This window comes from Prunus mume, linkage group LG8 (assembly GCF_029339155.1).
Source record: "Prunus mume cultivar Tortuosa linkage group LG8, ASM2933915v1, whole genome shotgun sequence".
NCBI classification, from domain to species: domain Eukaryota; kingdom Viridiplantae; phylum Streptophyta; class Magnoliopsida; order Rosales; family Rosaceae; genus Prunus; species Prunus mume.
Window position 1 is genome coordinate 5,800,434 of NC_142705.1, and position 23,709 is coordinate 5,824,142.

At 37.6% G+C, this 23,709-nt stretch overlaps 1 protein-coding gene, 2 long non-coding RNA genes, 1 other non-coding gene and 1 pseudogene across 7 annotated transcripts; 1 reads left to right on the plus strand and 4 right to left on the minus strand.

Annotated features, from left to right (window-relative positions):
• Positions 1-479: 479 nt before the first annotated feature.
• Positions 480-16,141, minus strand: LOC148914583 (uncharacterized). Of its 3 annotated transcripts, none has more exons than XR_016122526.1 (3): positions 16,025-16,141; positions 15,175-15,587; positions 480-818 (listed from the first exon to the last, which is right to left on the minus strand). It is a non-coding gene; the product is annotated as an uncharacterized LOC148914583 (long non-coding RNA). The 3 variants fall into 3 exon arrangements; XR_016122528.1 differs by having other exon boundaries at positions 15,175-15,730; positions 16,025-16,116; XR_016122527.1 differs by having other exon boundaries at positions 15,175-15,751; positions 16,025-16,116.
• On the minus strand, positions 4,048-6,838 carry LOC107881737 (pentatricopeptide repeat-containing protein At4g32430, mitochondrial pseudogene; annotated as a pseudogene). The gene is made up of 3 exons (XR_016122525.1): positions 4,946-6,838; positions 4,801-4,856; positions 4,048-4,299 (listed from the first exon to the last, which is right to left on the minus strand). The product of XR_016122525.1 is annotated as a pentatricopeptide repeat-containing protein At4g32430, mitochondrial pseudogene (transcript).
• On the minus strand, positions 12,235-15,116 carry LOC103340475 (uncharacterized). The gene is made up of 3 exons (XR_514722.2): positions 13,175-15,116; positions 13,046-13,088; positions 12,235-12,729 (listed from the first exon to the last, which is right to left on the minus strand). It is a non-coding gene; the product is annotated as an uncharacterized LOC103340475 (long non-coding RNA).
• A 1,419-nt stretch (positions 16,142-17,560) lies between the features above and the next one.
• TRNAK-UUU (transfer RNA lysine (anticodon UUU)) lies at positions 17,561-17,633 on the plus strand. Its single transcript has one exon. It is a non-coding gene; the product is annotated as a tRNA-Lys (tRNA).
• Positions 17,634-18,574: 941 nt separating this feature from the next.
• On the minus strand, positions 18,575-21,996 carry LOC103340474 (3-hydroxy-3-methylglutaryl coenzyme A reductase 1-like). Its single transcript, XM_008243893.3, has 4 exons — positions 20,919-21,996; positions 20,339-20,520; positions 19,715-20,061; positions 18,575-19,366 (listed from the first exon to the last, which is right to left on the minus strand). The coding sequence occupies exons 1-4, from the start codon at positions 21,824-21,826 to the stop codon at positions 19,118-19,120; spliced, it is 1,686 nt and encodes a 561-aa protein (XP_008242115.2). The 5' UTR covers positions 21,827-21,996; the 3' UTR covers positions 18,575-19,117.
• Positions 21,997-23,709: the final 1,713 nt, after the last annotated feature.

The window sequence follows — 23,709 nt, forward strand, 5'->3', positions numbered from 1 at the left end:
TTGACCACAAAAAAAAAAAAAAAAAAATATCTCCATCAACAGGGCTGAGAAATATAGCTCCATCTTTGGTTTGAAGGACCAAAGTGTTCGACAATGACTCTCTTTCACTAAGCAGAAAAGCCTAATCAGTGCAATATAACTTGTATTGTATCAAGCACATTCTCATGCTAGATCTCTCAGTGTTTCCAGGCAACACAGATCCAAATTTACAAAACTCAGCTCAAGAATTCAACAAATATATGCAAGAATTCAAAATCCAAAATGAATTCATTTTCTGACCAAAAAGAAAAATGAAATCATTTGAAATGACAGAGGATGGATGTGCTTGGTCGATTGGCAGTTGCAGGTTTGTAGTAGACATTGTAGCGCCTTGGAAGGATGTATTATTGACAAGTAATAGTTCTTTAGTTTGTATTCTTTACACTTCATCCTACATTGTCATATACAGATCATCAATACATCAACAGGTGCAGTCAAAGCAAATACAAAGCAATGAGATCCAATGCACAAAATCACAAGCTCAGCAGTATTCTAGAAGATTAGGAAACAGCTAGTCATATATCCATCATACACATGTCATCATGTCCATATTCTTTGTAACTAATTCCATTCCAAATGATTCCTTTTTCATTTGTATATAAACAATACTGTTTTCACAAGAGTGAGAAATACAATAGAAATATTCAACCATTTCTAGTCTTTCTTTTTCTCCATTCTTAATTCTTCACAGTTTATGTGGCTGTTGGTGAATTTTTATATTGGAAAGATGTCAAACCTAAATAGCTTAAGAAAATAATAGGCTAATGAAGGACAATCAACTGACATTATTTCCACTCCCACTGAATTTAATAAAAGCAATGACATCTTCTTTGTCTGTAGAAATCATAGTCGTCCAAGACACTACGTTGCGATCATTCATGCAATGAAAGACTAATTTTGCATCTTCAGTTACCTCACACTTTGAATATGTCGAGATCATTACATTACAAACTGAAACATGACTTCCATATCCTGATTTAATTGTCAAGCCATGTATCTGTTTCCCAAGTTCTAAATTCATTTCATGACCGCAAGCTCAAACTGCACTAGTAAATGAGACATGATCTGACCCCATCCCTTCTCCCACCATCTCAATAAAGACAAAAATCGTCTCAAGCTCATGATTTCCCTCTTGAGAGTAACCTGATAGTATTGCATTCCATGAAACCAGATCCTCATTCGCCATTTCATCAAACACATTCCTAGCTTCTATTAACCGCCTCTACCTCGAATACATACTTATAAAAAAACTTCACCATCTAAACCAGACTTAAATATAAGAGAATGCGGTTGTAATCCAAATAGAAAATCTTCATGATCCGTACAAAAAGCAAGAATCGTAGTATAAGTCACTGGGTAAAAAACAACTCCATTAAAATTCATCCTAAGAGCAGAATTCAATGCACCCTCACTTGTTCGAAACCCCGAAAGAATAGTATTCCAAGAAAATATATCAGTATAGCACATGGTCTCAAAGATAAGTAAGGGACGATTCAACTGTCGCTTTAGTGTACACACTCATCAAAGAATTTGAAACCGTAGTATACGAAGCAAACCCAGAAGAATTGCTAACCTGTGAATTTGGAATCCGGGTTTGGGGTCCCCTTGACAGGCCTTGATAGCAGGTAACGGTATTTTCATCGATGTTATGAGACAAATGTAGTTGAAGTTGCTTACAGAACATGTCAAGGGCTCTAAGGGTAACAGTAACTTCATCGTGTTCGTTTCTCTGTCTCTTCATTTCGCTCGCGCACCACATTCCTCTGCGAGTGCAAACAACGTCTGTCTTCATTTGGAACAAAAAGGAGGCGGCCAGACCCGCCCAGGCCACCTAGGTGCCGTCTAGACCCACCAGCGCAGCCTAGACCCGCCCAGGCCGCCTAGGCGCCGCCTAGATCCGCCCAAGCCGCCTAGGCGCCGCCTAGATCCGCCCAAGCAGCCTAGGCGCCGCCTAGATCCGCTCAGGCCGCCTAGGCGCAGCCTAGATCAGCCCAGGCTGCCTAGGCGCAGCTTAGATCAGCCCAGGCCGCCTAACTCCCTTATAGCATCAGAGTTGTTATCTTAGTGGAGATTTCAATAGCTGAATGACATTTGATGGTTTTCATAGAGAGAGTCCAATCCAATCCAATGAACGGAGTAGCCAAATTGAAGGAAAAAAAAAAATCGAAGCTTGAGTTGAGAGAGAGAGAGAGAGAGAGAGAGAGAGGCTCAAGACAGTCTTTGAAGCTTCGAAATGGCTGTGACAGGGAGTGCAAGCTTCGCGTTCGTTGTGTAATATATGTAACGAGTATAGCCGCTCGGCTATACCTTAAAATATTTGAATATATTGAAAGAGCATAACCGTGAATAATATATTTAAATTGTATAGCCGCATGTCGATACCTTTAAAATATTTGAATATATAGGATATACCGTTAAAATTATATATTGAAATCGTATCGCCGCTCAGCTATACTATTTAAATATACAATTTTGTCATGTTATTTTTAAATACCACTTTAGCTAATTAGGATAGAGTTATTTCTTCAAGTTTTTTTTTAATTTAATTTTATTTTTTATACCAGTGATATTAGGGAATGAGAATTTAAATTCTTTCCGATACCTCCCATTCTAATGAATTCCGGCTATTAGTCCATTAGGCCAGAATAAAAAATGGATTTTATTTATAGGAAATAATACGGGTTAAACCCATAAATACAACAACAAAAAATAGGGGTCCACCAACATTTTGGGGATAAAAGAATCTTGAATTTCATAGTATAAAATTGCTTGTGTAAGAATTTACTTTCTAAAATGTATCCATTGTAATTATGAACTAAACTCAATGATAGCCTTTTTCTCGTTGCACTTGACAACCTTTCTCTTCTGCTATGAGATATATCAGTTCACGTTGTATTCTCTGTAGATGAAAAATTGGATACAAAATAGTCTAATGAGACAACAAAGAGAAGAGTTTTGAAATAAATTGAAGGTATCCGAGGTCATATGGCATTGATATATATATATATATATATATATATACGAACTATTCTAAATGAGATTTCAAACAACGTGTTAGATGTGAAAGTAGCATCTCAATCTTACATATACCATACCCATGTGCACCTGAAATTCCCAATGTTAAGAGGGGATAAAAGTGCAATACCTCCCTTGTATCTCGCAAGCGTAGGAGATCCAACCTTTTAGGAGGACGCCGGTTTGATAAAGAAGCAAGTTGCATCCAATCATACATTAATACCGGCAATCACAACCCACAATATACTCAATTTTAATAAAGAGAAATATAAAGTTACCTAGAAGCTGAAGATCTTCTAGTGAAGAAGTCTCTCAAGTCGTCTTCGATAAGTAAAGAGGGATCTTCTCGGAATCGGTACCATTTCGGTACCAAAATGGAACTAATTCAATATTCAACACCAAAATAAGTGATGCCTAAGTTACAAATTCAAAGATTCAACATATTCAATATCCATCAACATTTTCAATATTCAATATCCATTAACATATTCAATATCCAAATCCTAATCAACATATTTAATATCCATCAACATATTCAATATCCAAATCAACCAAATCAATATTTATCCATCAACATATTCATCAAATCCAAATGGTTAAAACTCATGCATTATGGCTTCAAAAGAGTTAAACTTATGCCTTATGGCTTACAAAAATACAAACACAATCCAAACATAAATCTTGAAAGGCAAGCGGATAAGTAAAGTATCAAAAGATACTATAATACATAGGGCACATAGGTACACTGCCCACTGAACACAAGAACATGGGAAGAAACCATTCTTATGTACACTGGCATTACATATAAATAAGATATGTTGATCTAGAGATAAAGATCCTCCCCAAATGTTCCAAGCAGAAGCTTCCTAAAGATGAAATCTGAATATGACTGACATTTCAGTGGAACAAAAGGTTTAACCTAATAAAACTAATCTTTTATTTCCAACCATTACATTTGACCACCAAATTGAAACATGCAATCTCAATCCGGCAGTAATATTCACCCAAAATAATGGAAAATTTGATTCATTATATTCTTATAGGTCATCCATATACCTATTATATAGGACTAAGAGATTTAACTTATGGAGATAACCCATTTAAAAACAAACAAAAAAGAAGGTAAATTCTGAGTTCATTCAATTGATGTCATTCCTGAGCATTTTGCCTTGACCTGCTGCTCTTTTACCCCGCCCTATCCATAACCGAGCATACTCTGCTGCATTTATTTGTCAATTCCTGCAACTGGACAGGTATTGAAGTTAAGCCATATAGGCGCAACCAATATGAGGGGGAAAAACATGGAAGAACTTTGTCCTTCATCTTCCTACAGTGATGCATGTTTCTATTAATACATTAGCTACAGGGCCTTTTAGCAATGACATTATTAGACTTAATTCAGTGACAACTATAATACATTTGAAGATATACAACCAAATTCCATTAGGTCACTTGTCACACGTAAAATAATATGCCTCATCCACAACACTTAAGCTCTGATTATTGCACTCAAGTTTTGCCAATTGAAGTTGAAAACTACGCAACTTTGCATCTAGAAAAATGTGTGACCAATTTATTAATATAAAAAAATAAAAATAAAAACTCAAAAGCATTGTTAAGCACCAGATCAAGTTTAACTCAAGCTTCTTACAATTCTCTACAACAAAAAATTTAAAAATAAAATATAAGAGAAAAGAGCACACTCCAATAGAGAGATTACAGCAAACCAAATTGTCATGAACTTACGTCTGCCCTCTCTCTAGACCCTTCTGGTGGATATATGTTATGTACCAATACGGTACCTGAAGAGCACATCAAAAGACAAAAATATTGAACAAGAGCAGTAACTAAAGATCAAATGAATGGCTAGACATCTCATAAGACAACTCACCCATCTTGGTCCCAAGATCTAATTATATGAAACCGTCAGCAACTTTCAAGAAGAGCACCTGCGATAATTGGGCCAGTCACTAATCCAAGTTTGATCAAGGAAGAGTGGCATCATTGGCCATATTTCAGAGAAATATCCTGAGCATCACCAATTGCACTCAAGACACTACCAAATGTGTAATTGTTTGGCTTCGACTCCATAGTTGCTACCAAGAATGTTTTTAGTGCATCTTGACACAGCCCGTTCTGAGCATACCCAGAAATCAAAGCATTCCACGATATGATTTCTCTACAGTTTAACTCCTCAAAAACTTTGATGGAGTCATGAATGGAATCAAACTTAGCATACATGGTGATCAAGCTGTTGCAAACATTATGCTTTGATAAAAAGCCAGTCTTTATGCAAAACCCATGAATCATTTCGCCTTCCTCCACCAACTTCCTAATTGATATAGCATGGATTAGTCCAACAAATGTAACATCATTTGGATATACTCCATCCAATCTCATCTCATTAAATAGGGAGATGGCATCTTCTTCGTCTATTGAAATCATAGTTGTCCAAGACACTACGTTAAAATCATTCATACACTGAAAGACTAATTTTGCATCTTCAGTAACCTCACACTTTGAATATGTCGAGAAAAATACATTACAAACTGAAACATGACTTCCATATCCTGATTTAATTGTCAAAACATGTATCTGTTTCCCAAGTTCTAAATTCATTTCATGACAGCAAGCTGAAACTGCACTAGTAAATGAGACATGATCTAACCCCATCCCTTCTCCCACCATCTCAATAAAGACAAAAATCGCCTCAAGCCCATGATTTCCCTCTTGAGAGTAACCTGATAGTATTGCATTCCATGAACCAGATCCTCATTCGCCATTTCATCAAACACATTCCTAGCTTCTATTAACCGCCTCTACCTCGAATACATACTCATAAAAGAACTTCACCATCTAAACCAGACTTAAATATAAGAGAATGCAGTTGTAATCCAAATAGAAAATCTTCATGATCCACACAAAAAGCAAGAATTGTAGTATAAGTCACTGGATCTAAAACAACTCCATTAAAATTCATCCTAAGAGCAAAATTCAATGCACCCTCACTTGTTCGAAACCCCGAAAGAATAGTATTCTAAGAAACTATATCAGTATGGCAGAGTCTCAAAGATAAGTAAGGGACCATCAAACTGGCCAGCTTTGGTGTACACGCTCATCAAAGAATTTGAAACCGTAGTATACGAAGCAAACCCAGAAGAAACTGCAAACCCGTGAATTTGGAATCCGGGTTTGGGGTCCCCTTGACAGGCCTTGATAGCAAGGGTATATGGTACTTTCATCGATGTTATGAGACAAATGTAGTTGAAGTTGCTTACAGAACATGTCAAGGGCTCTAAGGGTAACGGTAACTTCATCGTGTTCGTTTCTCTGTCTCTTCATTTCACTCGTGCACCACATTCCTCTGCGAGTGCAAATTTAACTTCGTCTGTCTTCATTTGGAACAAAATGGAGGCGGCCAGACCCGCCCAGGAAACCTAGGCGCCACCTAGACCCACCAGATCCGCCTAGACCCGCCCAGGCCGCCTAGGAGCCGCCTAGATCCCCCCAGGCCGCCTAGGAGCCGCCTTGATCCGCCCAGGCCGCCTAGGGGCTGCCTAGATCCGCCCAGGCCTCCTAACTCCCTTATAGCATCAGAGTTGTTATCTTAGTGGAGATTTCAATAGCTGAATGACATTTGATGGTTTTTGTGGAGAGAGTCCAATCCAATCCAATCAAGGGAGCAGCTGAAACGAAAGAAAAATAATCGAAGCTTGAGTTGAGAGGGAGAGAGAGAGGCTCAAGACCTAGTCTTTGAAGCTTGGAAGCGCTTATGGAGAAACGAAATGGCTGTGACTGCGAGTGCAAGCTTTCGCGTTCGTTTTGGAATATATTTAACGAGTATAGCCGAACGGCTATACTGTAAAATATTCGAATACATCCGATGATGTATAGCCGAACGGCTATAACTTCAAAATAATATATTTAAATAGTATAGCCGAACGGTTATAATATTCGAATATATTCCAAGCCGTCCACGGCTATACCTTCAACTAAATATATAGTATAGCCGTTCGGCTATATGTAACTTGCATTTTCCTCTATTATTTCTTTGTCTTCTGGTTGTTTCCATGACTCACCATATCTTGATGGTTAATTTTCACTCATTTATATGACCCTTTTGTACATGCAACCTTTCTTTTTTCTTTTTATTATAAACGTTAAACAAGAAGATTATAGGTGGTGATGGACAAAGGGAATCCATACATGACCTTTTGTTACTGTTCACATCAAAACTTCATTTATATGTTACCTCAAGATGAATTTCCTTTCTTTCTTTTTTTTTTTTTTTTTTTGAAATTTGGCTACAGAACTTCTTAACAATCATGAGTTGCTTTTGAAGTTTTACATGTACAGATTCAAGCCTTCAAAGTGAGGGCCTTGAGAAGGAGTCCATTTTCAGTGATTTTGTCTCCCACATGTTCTCTCTCAGAATTTTCATCTCTAATCCTAGACATTTTGCCATTCTACTTATCTCCCCAGACTCTGGGTGGGATGTATCACCTGATGAAAACCCATGCAGATACAAGGAACCATCAGCATCACCAGTATCCACCCAACTATATCCCACTTCCTTTCTCACTCCTTTACCTCTCTTCCCTTTCCTAACTTTTGCTACCATTTCCCAGTCCCCTTTCTCAGCATACAAGTTGGACATCAACACAAAAGAACCTGATTCCATTGGTTCCAATCTCATCAATGTATCGGCTACTCTCTCCGCCATCTCCACATTCCCATGGATCCTGCAAGCCCCAACCAGGCTTTGCAACAACGAAAACCCTGGATGTCCCTGGATCAGACTCACCAATTCCCCTGCTTCCTCCAATTTCCCTGCCCGTCCCAACATGTCCACCATACTTGAAATAATGTTGAGGAGATGGTTCAATGTTGTTAGAATGTACGGGAAAGAAAATGATTTTATTATATTGGAGGAGAATAGTACATAGCATGGTGTAGACTAATTGGCCTTCTACACTTAGCATATTGGCTTATTGGCCACCACACTTGATTTAGATTAGTTTTGGGCTATTTGGCCCTTCACTTGGATTGGTGAGCTTATTGGCTCCTCAACATAGTTTATTTGGGTAGCTTTTTTTACTCCCACATAGATTGGGAGTTCTATTAGTTGACTCCCCATATAATTTGGGTTGGGTAGCCTTTTAGCTCCACTTTGTATGATCATTTGTGTGTCTATTTATGACATGATCCACCGCCATACCTTAGACCACCGACTTAGGAAGAGTAACCCCAGCCACATATGTGTGGCTTTCTCTAGATAGTTCTCCAAGGTTGCATGTAGCTGCCGACTTCCCATCAAGCTTATGGCACTTTCTTCAAGCTTCAAGATTTTTCCACACATTTCTTTAGCACAAATGTGCATTAATTTCAACAAATATGATAGTCTTTCACCATTGAGTGAAAGAGGTGACGGCCCATCTCCACCATTCCCTTTCTGCTGCATGATGTTAGTATAGAAAGAAATGTGACTGAATCAGGTCTTACCCCTTCTTAATGAGTGAAAGAGGTGACGGCCCATCAAAGCTTTTCTTCGGAACCAAAAAGTATTGTCCAAATGTCTAATGATGATTGAAGTAGTGCTTTACACATAGTGAAGAGGTCATTGAAGAAGAGGTAATGATCCATGGGTAGAAACAGAAAGTGGTGGATGGCGTGGAAGTCCAATTTAATAAAGTAAGCGCTATAAGATGCTTTCACTCTGTGCAGTTTTGTGAACCAGACCACTAGTCTTTGAATTTTCTCAATTCTAAATTTGTGAAACTAGATTCCAATGAAATGCAGCTTTAGATTTGTAATGTAAACGTGAAATCACACATGCTGATGAGATGAATATATGGAGGTTCTGAAAAGTTTTGCTTATGTATGTATTTGATTGTTGGATAAAGGTTTTGGATTTACAGCTTTTTATATCAAAATGAATATTTATTGCCTAATAACAAAGCTAATTGCGGGTTTTCTTGAATCATTATGGAGGGACATTGACATGAACAGGCTTCGCCATGACCCTTGCCATGACCTCAATCTTATAATAATATCACACGTGTTAACGTCACGCGTGTGGGAACCGAATTAAATCAGACCCTAGGTCAAATAATTCCTTCCATTTGGGGATTATTTGACCTAATTGAGAATTACTCAACCTAATTGGGAGTTGCTCAATTTAATTAAGGATTCCCTAATTAAATTGAGAATTGATATGATTCCTACCCCAATTCCCATTCAAATGAGGAGTTACCTAATTAAATTAGGATTTGATTTGATACCTATCATAATTAGGGATTTGATTTACCCTAATAAATCAAATTCCTAATTAAGCAAATCAATTCCAAATCGGGGAGGAATAATTCATTTCCATCTACGGAATTATTCCTCTGAAACCCTAGCCTCCGAGACCACTATAAAAGGATGGCACACACAAAGGTGAAGGTACGTCTAAATTCCTACTGAAACTCTGCAGAAATCATTTCTCCAAAACCCTAGCCACCATATTCTTTCTCTCTCTGACACAAGGCTCCGATCACCACACACGGCTCCGGCCACTCGGTTTTCCTTGAAATACCCTACCTAACTTAGTCATCATCATCGGAGGGCCTTTGGCCAACACCCACGGGTGTGGTCCTTTTACCCCGATCTGTTTTGCAGGGAGAAAGAGAAGTGGTGAAGACGAAGGAATCTTAGGTGAATATTCTTGTGGGAAGAAATTTGCTCCCACAATGCGTCGTCCTAATGAAGTGGTTCAAGTGGACGGTTGAGCAATTCGAGCTCCTAAACAATCTTGGAAATTGCGAATTTCGAGTGATGCAATTAGGAAAGGGCGGAGAATACAGCTTAGCAATCCATCACAGTGAGGAAGAACTAGTAGAATGGGGTCTCTCCTCAGAAATGATAGCTGACCAAAAGTGGCGAGCCGATGCCAACAGGGTTGATTGGAATGAGCGTTGCCCCTGGTACCTTGATGCTTTTTTCGACCGTCTAGCTGACTCGGAAGACAGCGGAGAAAGTGAAGACATTTGTCATGAAACTGATGAAAAGATTCAGCAATCAAATTGATTCTGCGAGTCATGCAACCAAACTGATTCTTTTAGCATATAAACATAGGCTCCTCAGCAGTTGGGTTGGGAATTCTTCTGATTTGACAGGTAGTTAATTGTTGTGTGTCCATAGTATCTCTTGAATGCTGGAAATAGAAACTAGCAATATCAATTGGAGTACAGAATTTTACTGATTTCTTTGTTGTGAAGATTCAATGGGCTAAGTAGGGTTGTGCTGCTCTTATTCATTGTGTAATTTGGATTTGTTGAAAGAATGAAATTTGCATGCTAGACTGATTTTGGACAGGAGATGGATGTGAATGCATGGCAAACAGGGCTTTCTGAAATGGGCATCAAATGACATTTTAGGTTGTAGGCAGAGCGCTGGTAAAGTATCATTGCTCCATGCATCTACCTTTTCCTTTCGAATGAATGGTGCATCCAGAAGCAAGCTCTTCATGTGAAACTATCAAATATTTCTGGCAAGTCAAGTTGAAAGAATATAAAAGCCTTGTACGAGGAAAGAAAGCAAAAAAGAAAAAACTTTCAATCTTCTCAGTCTAGAATTAATGACTATCCCAAAATCATGAAAGAAACTTTCAAGGATATATATATATGGATATATCTGCAGCTTATCTCGTGGAGTGAAAGAAAGAAGATAAATATTTCATGATCACCATTCAGCTGTGCAAGGATGAAGTACAGCAAATGATGAAGATTTCTCTAGATCATCCCTTAAGAAACTGATACGAAAGGCTTGAATTACACCATTTTACCATAACAACTTCTCCTTGGCACGAAGAGCGTATTGAACTGTCAGAAATTGAATTTTGGTTTTGAAGCAAAGTATGTTAAGCCCCTTATACTGGCGTCTCCTGGCAAGGACCTAACATTTCCATATACAGTTTTTTAGGCTTATATACTACATAATATACTCAACAGTCAGAAATTTAAATATGTGACACAGATGAACAACTAGAACATCTGAAAGTTTTGGTTTGAGTTGAGATCACATTCAATGCATTCATTCCTATGTTTTCTTGTTACCCCAAAGATGAAAATTTGGAGCTGCAAGATGATCGGAAAGTAGCCCATGAGACATCACTACCACTTTTCAACTTGGAAAAAGGAGTATAAGACCAAGATGATTGGAAGTTCTTCTTGTAAATTAGCCATTTTGACTAACCTTTATTTTACCCTTACAGAACACAACAAAATTAACCACAATCATGATCTAATCCCATCACTCACTGTCACTGCTTAACAAATAAAGGATAACAAAAGCTCCCCTATCTCTATTATCAAATGCCAAGTTCTAAAGATTATTATATGTATGTCAACATCAACACAATAGAAGAAACCAATATCTCCATTTTGACCAAACCAAAAAAAAAAAAAAAAACCAATATCTCCGTCAACAGGGCCGAGAAATATAGCTCCATTAGTGGTTTGAAGGACCAAAGTGTCCGACAATGACTCTCTTTCGCTAAGCAGAAAAGCCTAATCAGTGCGACGTAACCTGTATTGTATCAAGCACATTCTCATGCCGGATCTCTTAGTGTTTCCAGGCAATACAGATCCAAATTTACAAAGCTCACCCCAAGAATTCAACAAAATTGTAGGAAAATCAAAATAGAAACAACAATATTCTTGCTTTTTATTATATTATTAGTTTGAGATTAGTATTGTGGGGGGAGAATTGGTTTAAGGTTTAGAAAATGTGATCATATGTTACGCTATTAAATGATTAGTTAGAATTATATGTTTATCAAATTTATCAAATTATGTAGGTTTTAAGTAGCTCTTAATTTAGTTGTTTTTCTCTTTCAATGTTTAAATATGTCGCAAGTTCGAATTATCATGCCTATCAGTCATACCTTCGTTATGCAGAGAATCACTAGTTTTGTCATTCTTAGTCTTATACATAAATGTATACGGCATGTATGTTAGTCACACTTATCTAGTGCTGTAGCAAACATAATACATATTTAGTTTTTCTATATGCAGTGCAACTCGCAAGTAATTTTTTTAAGAAAATGTTTGTTTGCTGCAATAGTTATTTCCACCCGGCAAGTTGCGGTGATACAATGGCGGAGAGAGATGCTGGAGGAAACCAAAAAAAGATGATGGCTAATGTATGAAACATGGAATATAAAATTAAAGAATGCTAATCAAAAACCAATTGTTGGTTATGGGACCATACATAGAGCACCACTTTGTAGGAGGAGATTCCTAATTCTAGCTGGATTCTGGATTGGGCATGTTGAAAGCATAGTGGTTGCATAGCCACTGACATATATCATTCTCTAAAATGTAATAATCATATAATTTATCTCACTTAGACCATAGAACACTATTTAACCAGACAATGTATCTTGCTTTTACTCGTTGCCAAGGTTAACATGTGAGCTTCCGTTGTTGGAAACCGAAAGGCAATACAGATCCAAATTTTCAAAATCCAAAATGAATTCATTTTCTGACCAAAAAGAAAAATGAAATCATTTGGAAAGACACAGGATGGATGTTCTCGGTTGATTGGCAGTTGCAGGTGTGTGGTTGAAATTGTAGTGCCTTGGAAGGATGTATTATTGACAAGTGGTAGTTCTTTAGTTATTTACACTTCATCCTGCATTGTCATATGCAGATCATCAATACATCAGCAGGTGCAGTCAAAGCAAATACAAAGCAATATCCAGTGCACAAAATCACAAGCTCAGCAGTATTCTTCTTTTTCTCCATTCTTAATTCTTCACAGTTTATGTGGCTGTTGGTGAATTTTTATATTGGAAAGATGTCACACCTAAATAGCTTAAGAAAATAAAAGGCTAATGAAGGACAATCAACCGACATTATTTCCACTCCCACTTAATTTAATAAAAGCAATGTATACAAAAAAGGAACTAGCCTAAATTGTGAACTCAATTCATCCAATATTAACACACCTCCACAAGAGCATCTTTAATCCCCTCGCTGCAATTTGTGCACCTAAATAATGCACAAAAGTTAATTTATTGTTAACAATGATTGCTCCAAAGAAAAGAAAAACCCTAAAGAAAATGAAAATTCCTTACTTAAATCATCACTGTTGGCAGACTGCCTATTCTTGTTGTCTGATGTTGCTGTGGCAGGTTCAGTGATAAGTGTATTATTTCCTATATTTTTACACCTTTTATATGTAGGTTTTGTGGGGAAAGTTAATTAAAAAGAGTATTATTACTTTACTTTCCTTATTTTCAGCTATTCTGCGCTCTTGGAAGGATTTCAACTGAAAATCAACTTTTCGAATGCATTTTAGTGCAAGACCAATTGTAGAAGAAAGCTAAGACATTGAAGATCATTGTATCAAAGTTTCATAATTTTCTACCAAGCCAAATGCTCCAGACCTGCAAGTCAAGACAGCCTAAGTTGAAATCCCGTCAGAACTGCACTGCTGTGGAAGAGTGAAGATTTGAATATCTTTCCGATTTTTCCTAGTGGTGTGTAATATATGCTTGGAAAGCTTAGAGATAAAGCTACGTTTCTCATATTTTTCCAGAATTTTCTAGGAAGTGGAACAACCCCAAAACGTGCGTGCAAGTTGGCTGACGTGTTTCCAAGTCAAATAAGGATTCTTTCCTAGTTTGTTTCCTTAATTGTTTGAGATTTTGTTTTGCTTTAGGAGAGTTTTTCTAGACCTTTTTGAAGTAGGGTTTAGTTGTTTTATACTATATAAGGTCACCCTAGGATCTCTTCATGGAATGATCTTTTTCCACCATCGTTTTCTCTACCATATTTTTCCACCAACTTTCATACAACCAGAGAAATATCAGAGGAAGCCAAGAATTTGCTGCTGCATTATTTGAGGAGCTTTTGAAGGTGTTCCTGTGAAGATTCTGAAGATCAAGTCCATCGGCCAAATTGGTTTTATGACAATAATTCTCTTGTTTATATTTTCTTCTGTCATGAACTAATTTCCCTTGCTAGGGCTACGATGTAGCCTAACCATGAATACTCAATTTTTATAGTTATATTAATTCCTTATTATTATCCCATGTTGAGTATTTGTTACTGTTCTTAATGATTTAAATATCTAGCTAATATTTAATTGATGATCCAAGCGGAGACCGAGAGGAGATGTTTGGTGTTTGCTTCTTGTAACAAATACCATGACTTGAATGAGTGCCCGAGAGGGACTAACATGACTCATGCAGTTTTCTTGTAGGTTCTCATAGAACTTAATGGGTTCTTGGTTTTCTAAATCCGTTGCTCGAGAGAGAATGGGTTGTTAATTGAGAATACTTTTGGTTGAGCCCGAGAGGGGATATCGAATGAATTAGGAGAAACCAACTGTCAACAGGGATAGTAATTAGGGTTAATTGGCTATAAGAATTAAGTAGAATTGGTTATGGTGAAATCGGATGCTCTAGTGTCTCATCATCTTAATTTTCTATCGTTAATTAAATTGTTATTTTTCATAATTGTTTTAGCTTTCTTGAATCAATCAATCTTCTTAATTAACTGTTCAAATAAACTTCTAAATTAATCATAATTGGTAGTTAATAGGAAATTACAGTCTTCGTGGGAACGACACTCTACTTATTTCTATATTACTTGTACGAATTGTGCGCTTGCAATAATTTCACAACATTCAGCAGAAGGAGGGTTGTGACAAATTTTCCATAGTTCCTCATCATTTTTCATTTTCTTACCAAAGGTGTATTTCTCCTCTAAACTAGTCCAAGTTTGTTGTAGCTACAAAATCCCTAAAATTTCCCATCTTGACTTGCTATGGCTACATAAATAGCCTAGTTGAACCATTTGCACAAAATGATGAAAAGACACTGATTCTCAGGAGGCCATCAAATTGGAGCGGCAGAGTATGAGATTGTCCAATTAGGAAGCGATCAATGTCAGACAAATTCAGAATTCTACGTCTGCGTTTAGGAGGCAACTCTGGGGTTGTTTTAGTGCTTTACTTGAGAGGCACATGATGGAGAATAAAGTCAGACTCATTGGGCAATTACACGAGCCAATCTCTGCTGCCGACTGAAGAATGGCTCGTGTAATTGCCCATGGTGGAGAAAAGACAAACCCTTTTGGCTTATGAACCAATGGTTATCTGCTATTGTTGCTTCTCTAATACCTGGTTCATAAGCAAAAAAGGTTAGTCTTTTCTCCACCATGGGCAATTCCACGAGCCATTCTTCAGTCGGCAGCAAAGATTGGCTCGTGTAATTGCCCAATGAGTCTGACTTCATTCTCCACCATGTGCCTCTCAAGTAAAGCACTAAAACAACCTCAAAGTTGTCTCCTAAACGCAGACGTAGAATTCTGAATTTGTCTGACATTGATCGCTTCCTAATTGGACAATCTCATACTCTGCCGCTCCAATTTGAGGGCCTCCTGAGAATCATAGTGTCTTTTCATCATTTTGTGCAAATGGTTCAACTAGGCTGTTTATGTAGCCATATCAAGTCAAGATGGGGAATTTTAGGGATATTGTAGCTGCAACAAACTTGGACTCGTTTAGAGGAGAAATACACCTTTGGTAAGAAAATGAAAAATGATGAGGAACTATGGAAATGTCGAACAGTAGAAACAACTCTGGAACAAAACCCCATTGAAACAACTCTGTGTATTGGAAAAACCTAAGGATTGTTGAAACAACTCTGTATCATATCAATATTCAATTAGAGCTCGGGATTTAAGAGGATTTTAGTGTTAGAAGCTGGAAAACATGCAAGAACTTCATATATTCAAGACAACTACAATTAGAATAGCAAGAATTTCTAAAATCGGAAATCCACAAAATTTGGGAATTTCAGTGTTCTAAGTTAAGAAATTGGAGAACTGAGAATGAAATTTAGATTGACGAAACGTAAGGAAATGAAAAGTTGCAGAAGTGAGTCACAATAAGAATAGCTAAGAAAATGAGAGAGTACCTGCAACAAACCCAGATTTCGCGAAGAAGACTACGATGGAAAAGAGCGCGAAAGAATCTGAAAAAGCGGAATGATGTGTTTTAGATTTTCAGATTAATAATAACCTGAACATATATATACTGTTTAGACACTTTAATGTGATAAATAAAAAAATAAAGGATACTAGGACAAACAAACCCACTTAGCTGGAACGGCATGTTGGTTTTGTTGGTCTGTTCGATTCCCGCAGGGAGTGTTTTTTCTTTTTGGGTTCTTTTATTGTTTGTTAATCTATATATATAAAGTAAAAAACAAAGATAATGATGAAACATTTAAAATACCAAAAAATGCTCTTTGTTAATTCAAACATTAAGAATTAAAATTATTAATTAAATAAGGATAATATGTTAAATTCACAACTTTTTCATATTTAAAAAATTAAAATTAAAAACAAAATCAAATAATAGGTCCTATTTTTATAGAACATAACTACTCATATTATATTTTCTTAATTCTAAAAATAAAATAAATATAAATAATAATAAAACAATTGGCACATGCGTGAGCATGTGCCAAGGGGATAGTATAAGTAACATATATTGTTCAACCCCTCTTTTTCTTTTTAACTACTTACTACATTTTTCATTTTTCAATTGTTTTTTTGGTTTCATGTGTTCAATCATTGCTTAAATAATAAAATTAAGCCATTCAGAAAAGTAAATTGATCAGGCCTAAATTTCTTATATAACAAAATAACCACAGCCATGATCTAAAAATGAGAATTAACTTAATCCCAGCTACATTCCTAGTATATAGTATATAAATAATGCTTTAATTATACAGTTCGTGTTTATGTTCGGATTTTTTAACCTGAAAAAGTTTTAGTTAAGGTTCAGCAACACTTGCAACAAAATCATATTTCAGTAGTTTCGTGAAGAAGATAATAAAAATGACGGAGCCTAAAAAAGAGTGCAATCTGAAAAAAAGAGGAATTGATGTGCTTTATATTATTAATTAACATATGTTGTTCAATCCCTCTTTTTTCCTTTTTTACTACTTACTACAAATTAAAATTACCCTTTGCCTTTTTTGGCATTGGCACCACCAACTTTTGAGTTGAGCCTGAAAACACCATCAGAAAGAATTGCACCTATTCATTCACTCTAGGATAAGGATAGTGTACAAACAACCAAACACGAATTGGGAAAAACAAACTTACAAACTGAAATTTGGAATAACACTGCCCAAAAAAACATTCAATTGACAAGTAAAAAAGCCTAACCCTGATTGAATCAAAAAGTAAAGTAAAAAAATGTCCAAAACGAAGTTGCTTATTAGTTGGCGATTGGTCCCCTTCCCTACACTCGTCTGTCTGACCATATATTATGGTGGGTCATTAGCCCATTGTGCCCCGTGACTGTAGGATGGGCCAATGTCACCAGACCTAATTCTTCTTCCCTAGTGGGGCCCAAGCCCACACAATTCCCCACCATCAGCTGACAAAACCCCTCAAAAGATGCCATTAAGAAAATAAAGGAACTAAATGAGAGCAGGCAAGCCGTCTTAGCTCAGCTGGTAGAGCGCGTGGCTTTTAACCACGTGGTCGTGGGTTCGATTCCCACAGACGGCGAATTTGCCTTCACTTTATTATTTTGGCATTTTCTACTACTATTCATAAAGCGGTCCCACCTTTATTTCCCTTTTCGTTTTTGTAACGGCAATTTCATATCAACTACTTTTGTGGAGATTAATTATTAAACAAATTAAGAGGGAGTGTTTCACTAAAACACCCAAGATGAGTTTTTGGTGTGTATAATGATGAGTTTTTGGTGTGTTTATATGTTTAAATAATGTTTGGATTTTTTTTATAAATACATGTCTAATTGAGTTTATTTATAAATTTGTATTAAGATTAATATGTCTAATCTTAAACCATTACAACTTAAGTTGGCCGTAATTTATCTGTCCCCTCAACCTCTTTTGGCATCCGTCCATCTATGGGTCGATTTCTTCAAGTCACGGTGGACCCTGGGCCCTTGCCTATTGCGATGTTTGGCTTTTTCTTTTTTTTGGTAGACCAAGTACTCTGAATTGAATTTGTTTCCCAAAAAAAAAGTACTCTGAATTCTAAATCATGCGGCCATATAAAGTGTTTCAGTTTGTCTATGAGTTCACACCTTAACTTCTGTGGAAATAGTAGGAGGGCTCAAGACCGACCAATCATGAAATTGAAAGAGAAAGAACTTGTATGTAACAGAATATATTTATGTTCTTTTTTTAATTACGTTAATAAAAAGATAAAAGAGAAATAAACATACGCCTCGATATTGATAAGTTTTTCTCTGAGTCAAGACTCAATTATATACTTTTATGGGTTTAATTAAAAAATAAAAATAATGTGGCTGTAGTTGTGTTGTGATTCTATGCTCTATTGTATGATATTTTTTATTGCAACAAGCGCAAAGGGCAACCACATTCATCCAAAGCCATTAAGAGATATGCATCAACTGCAAGCTAACCTAAGATTCATTAATCCCAACCTGATACCCTATGATAATGCTAATAATAATATACAGAGCCAAAAAGGACAAAACCCATTTTGGAGATGTTTAATTTAATCCTCTAATTAAAAAATACAAACTAGAAGACAAATTAACAACAACAACAAACAATTTAATCAAAGATTACAACAACAGCCAGCAACTACTACCAACAAGACACTGGGGGCCTCTTGCTCCTCGCAAGTGGCTTCATCTGCCAAACACAACCACAAAGATACAAAAACCAACATTTCCTACGCTCTCTCTCCCTCGCTCTTCTCTCTGTGTGTGTTTCCTGCCCCCACCCACACTAAATAATTGCAGGCTCTCAGTACATCTTGGAAAAAGACCATGCAAAGAGGCTTTTTTCCTTTTTTCTTTTCTTTTTTCCGTTGAAATTGCTCGCCCCATATGCAAAAATTCTTCTTTAACACATGTGACACACCCACCATGCATGTTCTCTCCCCAACCCACAACCCCCAAAAGTGTCCTTTTGTGAGCTTAAATTAATTTCTCTAGGTGGCTACATACATCAAGATTCAAAGGGGGATTTGGTTTTTAATTCTTTCCATGTTTAGCTGGGGCAAGCAAGTTTTGAGACATCCCTGCTAGACCTGTTGTATTTCATGTGGCTCTTGACCAGCTGCCCAGCTGCCAGGGCTGACATGAGTGAGAGCTCCCCTGCTAGGACAGAGCCAGCTACAATGGTGGCCAATTTCCTTGAGTTTGAACCAGGAGAGTCTTTGCTTGCTCCTTTCACACCTAATAGGTTCAAGCAGGCTGATTGGGATGCAAGTTGTGTTCCTCCTCCAACTGTTCCCACCTGAAAATTTATAAATTTTTTAAAAAATAAACAAAAGTGGGATTAGGTGTCCTTTCAATTGAAGATCTCCACAAGAATCATCACTTCAATGTTTTCTTTCCCCAAAAAACAAAATCAGAAAAGAAAGCAAAGTCTGCAGATTCTGCATTGGTATGGTGTATTTTTATATATATTGGGAATCCTCCAGACCCTGGAATTTTTAAATGGCATAAGACAAATTCTCTAGAACAGAACAATCTGGTTATGGATCTAACATCACCTTTCAAATTCATTTAAAATTAAGCATGAATTATAATTAAGTTAAGTTAATTACACTAAATTAAGCATTAATTAGGGTTGTAATTGTACCTCAATGGAAGGCATGGTGACTGAGACATGAAGGTCCTTGCCATTGTTGACGGCTTCCATCATGGTGATGCAGTGAGAGCTCTCTACATTCTGAGCAGGGTCCTGCCCAGTGGCTAAGTAAATTGCAGAAACAATGTTGCTGGCGTGGGCATTGAATCCACCAAGAGCACCAGCCATTGCAGAACCAGTAAGGTTCTTGAGCACGTTAAGCTCCACTAGGGCTGCCACATTCGTCTTCAGCACCTTCCTCACCACCTCTTCCCTGATCACTACCTCACATACCACAGATTTGCCTCTCCCTTCTATCCAATTTACAGCTGCTGGTTTCTTGTCTGAGCAGAAATTTCCTAAACAGTACAGAATAAACACAAAACTAAATCAACCTAATGACCTATAGAAAATATTTCTACCAAACTTGCATCGTTTAAATCACACATGCGCTAAACATAAACATCTTATGTTATGAGACAGTCTAGCAAAATAACATTGTCATAATGATTAAATTATAATTAGTATCCATAATCCATGCATGTGATAGTTGAGATGAGGACATTACTTGGACAATAATGACTTTTCATGATTATGGATACAATTAAAAAGAAGAGAGGAGATTAATTAAGTTACCAGAGATGCCAATGATATCCATGTCAGGGAAGTCACTTTGAAGGAAATCAAGAACATTTTGGACGCCTTTGGAGACCATGTTCATTCCCATGGCATCTCCAGTGCTGCAAGTAAACCTCATGTACAGATTCTTCCCTGCTACTGCGCATTGTATCCTTTGAAGCCTTGCGAATCTGCTAGATCTGAACAACAGGCATGCAGATGCAGTCAACAAACAAACCTTTTTTTTTATTTTTTAATATAAGTATGAAAATTGTGTAAAATTATTCATGTAGGAAAAATAAATTAAAACAAAACAAACATCAAGGCATCAACATCATAAAGATATACTAGAAACAGATTCTTATTTAAATATTTATTCAAATAAAGTTCACCCTCCATCTCAAATGCGCTCCCCAAAAAAGAGTGTTGACTTAGTCCCACAAATAGCAAAAAAGATAATCAAAAAAGGAAAAAATGAACTCACCAACTTTTTTAACAGTAAGAAATTGATTATTATAATTACAAATTGCAGCTAAAAAATGGAATTATTAGAAGAGAAAAATAATAATTGGAGGAGAGGAGAGTTGAATTAACCTACCTGTTGAAAACGACGGCGAGAGAATCAAAATTGAGAGGGTCCTCGACGAAGAACTTGAGTTCGGCAGCTCTGGCCGCAGAGCTGAACCTGACAACGGGCGCCCGGGTCATGCCGTCCTTGAGAACTACGCTCTGGGCCCCGCCCGACACGTGGATGGCCTTGCATCCCCTATTGGTGCTCGCCACCAGGCAACCCTCCGTCGTTGCCATCGGAACCGTGAACTCCTCGCCGTCCAGCAGCAGCGGCCCGGCCACTCCGACCGGGATCTGAACATACCCGACCGGCATCTCGCAGCACTGCCCCAATATCGACTCGTAGTCGAAGCCTTCCAACGGCAGGCCCTCCAGTGATCGACATGTCGTCCTCTGCAACGCCTCCCGCCGTATCGCCGCCGCTCGCCGGCAGTCCCCGAGACTCGCCTCGAGCGAGTAGGAGGGTGTCGTTCCGGACATTACTGATTTGATTATGTCCTCGTCTGCCTCCGACGACGCGCCGCCGCCTGCGGCGGAGAGGGGTGCGACGCGGACGACGTCATTTTTTGGTTGTTGTTCAACGGCGACGACGTCATTCCAGGGGTCGTGTGGGGCGCGGGCGTTGTTAGGGGAGACGAACGACTGGACGAAGTCAATGCCGAAGAAGCCGAGAAGGTAGATGACAGAGGCGAAGAGGGAGAAGAGGGCGGCGATCTCCGAGAGCGTCAGCACATGGAGCGGCGTGGACGTGCGGATCTTCTCGCGCCACCTGTGGAGGAGGAAGTAGGCGACGGTGAAGAAGAGCGTGAAGAAGAGGCCGTTGGTGAGGTAGAGCGGCAGAGGAAGCGCGTCGGAGGCCTTGAGGTTTTGCTTCTGGGATTTAGCGGGTTCGCCAGGGGAGGAGGGGTTCTGGGGTCGCCGACGAACGGCCATCATTAGAGAGAGAGAAAAAAAAAAAAAAGAGGGGGATTAAACTAATTAAATTAAGAAATTAGTGTACATTAAAACAAAAGGGAATGATTAGAGGCGGGGATTAATTTAATTGGTTATGAGTTTGTTAAAATGCGAAGGATTTGGACCGTTTTTTATAGAACGAGAAGAGGAGGGGAGTGAGGGGAAGAGGAGGAGAGTGTGGGGGTGTGATGTGAGGGGGTTAGTTGGGTTTGGCGCGCTGGACCAAAGGTCCACACGTATGGCGTGAGGACACGTGTCGGGTTTTGTTTCTATGATCGGATCGACGGATCTATGGAAGTGACCATGGATCCCATGCTCATCATGACGATGCGCTCATCATGGAGTTCCCTCTTTTTTCTCTCGAATTAGTTGATTGTTTTTTCTATTTTTGTTCTGGTTTTAACTTTTAATCTTCTGTGCCTCTCTATCTGCCTTTTGCATGTGATGTGATGTCTTCTTTTGTTAATTTGTGCAAGGTAATAAATTATTACTGGTACCTGGAAGAAAAGAACAAAATCACTACGTTTCAAATGAATCGTGCTTTTTTCAGTTTATCTATTTCAAATGAATCGTGCTTTTTTCAAATCACTACGTTCCAAGCAATTTTGTTTTTTTGGAAGTTCCATGTCTTTGCTTGACCAAGTTTTGTTTTGCTACCCACTTGGAAGCCCTAGGTGAACTATCAAAATGTGGCATTCTACTATCTATGTATATTTTTACAATTTTTTTCGATAAGTTAAATAAAATTATATGAATTTAAAGTCAAAATTACAAGCTCAAAAGAAACAAACAAAATATGTTTCACGTAACAACTTTATAAAATGCATTAAAACATCATCTCGTATGATACAAATATTCCTATGTGCCTCGATCAATGAGACAACTACAGGTCTCTGTGCTATCAAAGTACGCAATCAGTTGAGGGTATAGAAAAATTATCCTAGAGATGGACTCAAAGGTGTTTGTGGAAGGTAAAAGGGGGCCTTCAAACAAACAAACAAAGTAAATTTAGGTTTTGGCCAAAAGAAAATTTTCACTTTTGAAAAAAGCCAACTTTTTCAAAAAAGAAGAAAAACCTTTCAACTTTCAAATCAAAGCATACGAATGTAAAGGATTCCTTAAGAAATCCAAAAATAAATAAGCAGTTTTGTCTATTTTAGCTTCTTTTACAAAATTTCTCTTCCCTTTGTGTTTTTTCAAAGTCTCATGCAATTTAATTAGGTTCCTTTGGGTGTAGGCTTTCTTATAGGCTCTCTTTTTGTTCCTAGTTTGTTTGCATCTTGTTTGTATTTCTGTCTCGTTATTTTGCTCTCGGTTTTTGCTCCTTTTAATGAAGTTTTCAGACCCAAAAAAAACTGTAAATACAAGATATGAATTTGAATTCTGGTACATATGCTAAAGGTGTAAGGAAACAAACAAGAGATCTGGCTAGGTAGCTTATTCGAAGATGGTGTGGAGTGTGGTGATTAATGTGTATAACTCAGTAATTAACAACTAATAAGCCATATTGGTTCAATATCACACCAAATTAAGACAATTGGGGCAATTAGTCAAGCTTAATTATAACCTAACTAGCTACTTATTGCCTGCTAGAAACATTATTCATATGCATGAATGAATCCAACTGAACAATTCGAACCCTAGAATGCAGGGGGAGACAACCTGGGCTTCCAAGGGAGACAATGAGTCTAAGAACAAATCAACGAGTCCAGTCTAATCTTCCATATCAAACGAAGCCTTAAAGTTATGTGAAGTATATGTCATACAGATAAATGTGAGCTGTTTTTTAATGTTTCTATCTCTTGATGATGCAGAAGAGACTCAAATGAAGCCAATCTTTGATAAAAGGATATTATAATTAATGG

Excerpts from the sequence above, each read along its gene's own strand:
- LOC103340474 (XM_008243893.3), bottom strand. The coding sequence starts at position 21,826 with ATGATGGCCGTTCGTCGGCGACCCCAGAACCCCTCCTCCCCTGGCGAA. Across the intron at positions 20,521-20,918 it reads CTCGCCGTCGTTTTCAACAG|ATCTAGCAGATTCGCAAGGC; the intron begins GTAGGTTAATTC and ends CCTGTTGTTCAG. Across the intron at positions 19,367-19,714 it reads TCACCATGCCTTCCATTGAG|GTGGGAACAGTTGGAGGAGG; the intron begins GTACAATTACAA and ends ATAAATTTTCAG.